The following is a 715-nucleotide window of genomic DNA, read 5'->3' on the forward strand; positions in this document are numbered from 1 at the left end:
ATGCCTGCCTTCAAAAAGTTCTCAGCTTCTGCTGTTGCTGCTATGTCAGTAGTTCTCCTCTTCTCCAATGTGCTTGCTCTTTCTAGTAACCCTACAATTACAGCTTCTCCAGCAGTCTTGCCAGATGTAACTGCACCCAATATGTCCTCTTTCTTCCCTGCTCCATCTGACCAGTGGCCTCTAAATTCTGCAGATCCTCCAGTACCAGAGGCATTGGCACCTGTGCCCAGCTCAGGTGAGTTTATAGGGAAGAGCTCCTCTGGTTCAGCAAAGCTCAGTGGTCATAGTGCCTTATTTGGTGTAGGAATTTGTATCATTTTGGTAATTAGACTGGTTTCTTTTGTTTAAAAGCATGCAATTTGTGCACAAATTGTGTAAAAAGAGAGTGGATTCGTCAGTGATATGATTAGTGATTGTGTATGATTGCTCTTGGATTCATTAGATTTAGCTAAAGAGATTGTTAAATTAAAGAGTATCTTCTAGATTTAGCTAAAGAGATTGCTGTCAATAAAGCTACTGTTTCACACTGCAAAGGAGATAAACAACATCTTGTTTGAGTAATCCGATCAATAATTTGTCCTCAGCAGCCACTATACAAGAAGATTGATTTGTTTTCCAAGCAACATCAGAATTGATTTTGAACCACCCTTGAGGAGGAGTAGTCCAATGCGTCTCACTATTAGTTCCTGCAACTGGTCTAATTGATGTTGTCATA

General features: G+C 40.3%; 1 protein-coding gene across 1 annotated transcript; it reads left to right on the forward strand.

The window, feature by feature from the left end:
• LOC110625598 lies at window positions 1-448 on the forward strand. The gene is made up of 2 exons (XM_021771232.2): window positions 1-321; window positions 443-448. The coding sequence occupies exons 1-2, from the start codon at window positions 1-3 to the stop codon at window positions 446-448; spliced, it is 327 nt and encodes a 108-aa protein (XP_021626924.2).
• Window positions 449-715: the final 267 nt, after the last annotated feature.

The sequence above is a fragment of the Manihot esculenta genome, chromosome 11 (genome assembly GCF_001659605.2).
Source record: "Manihot esculenta cultivar AM560-2 chromosome 11, M.esculenta_v8, whole genome shotgun sequence".
Lineage (NCBI taxonomy): Eukaryota > Viridiplantae > Streptophyta > Magnoliopsida > Malpighiales > Euphorbiaceae > Manihot > Manihot esculenta.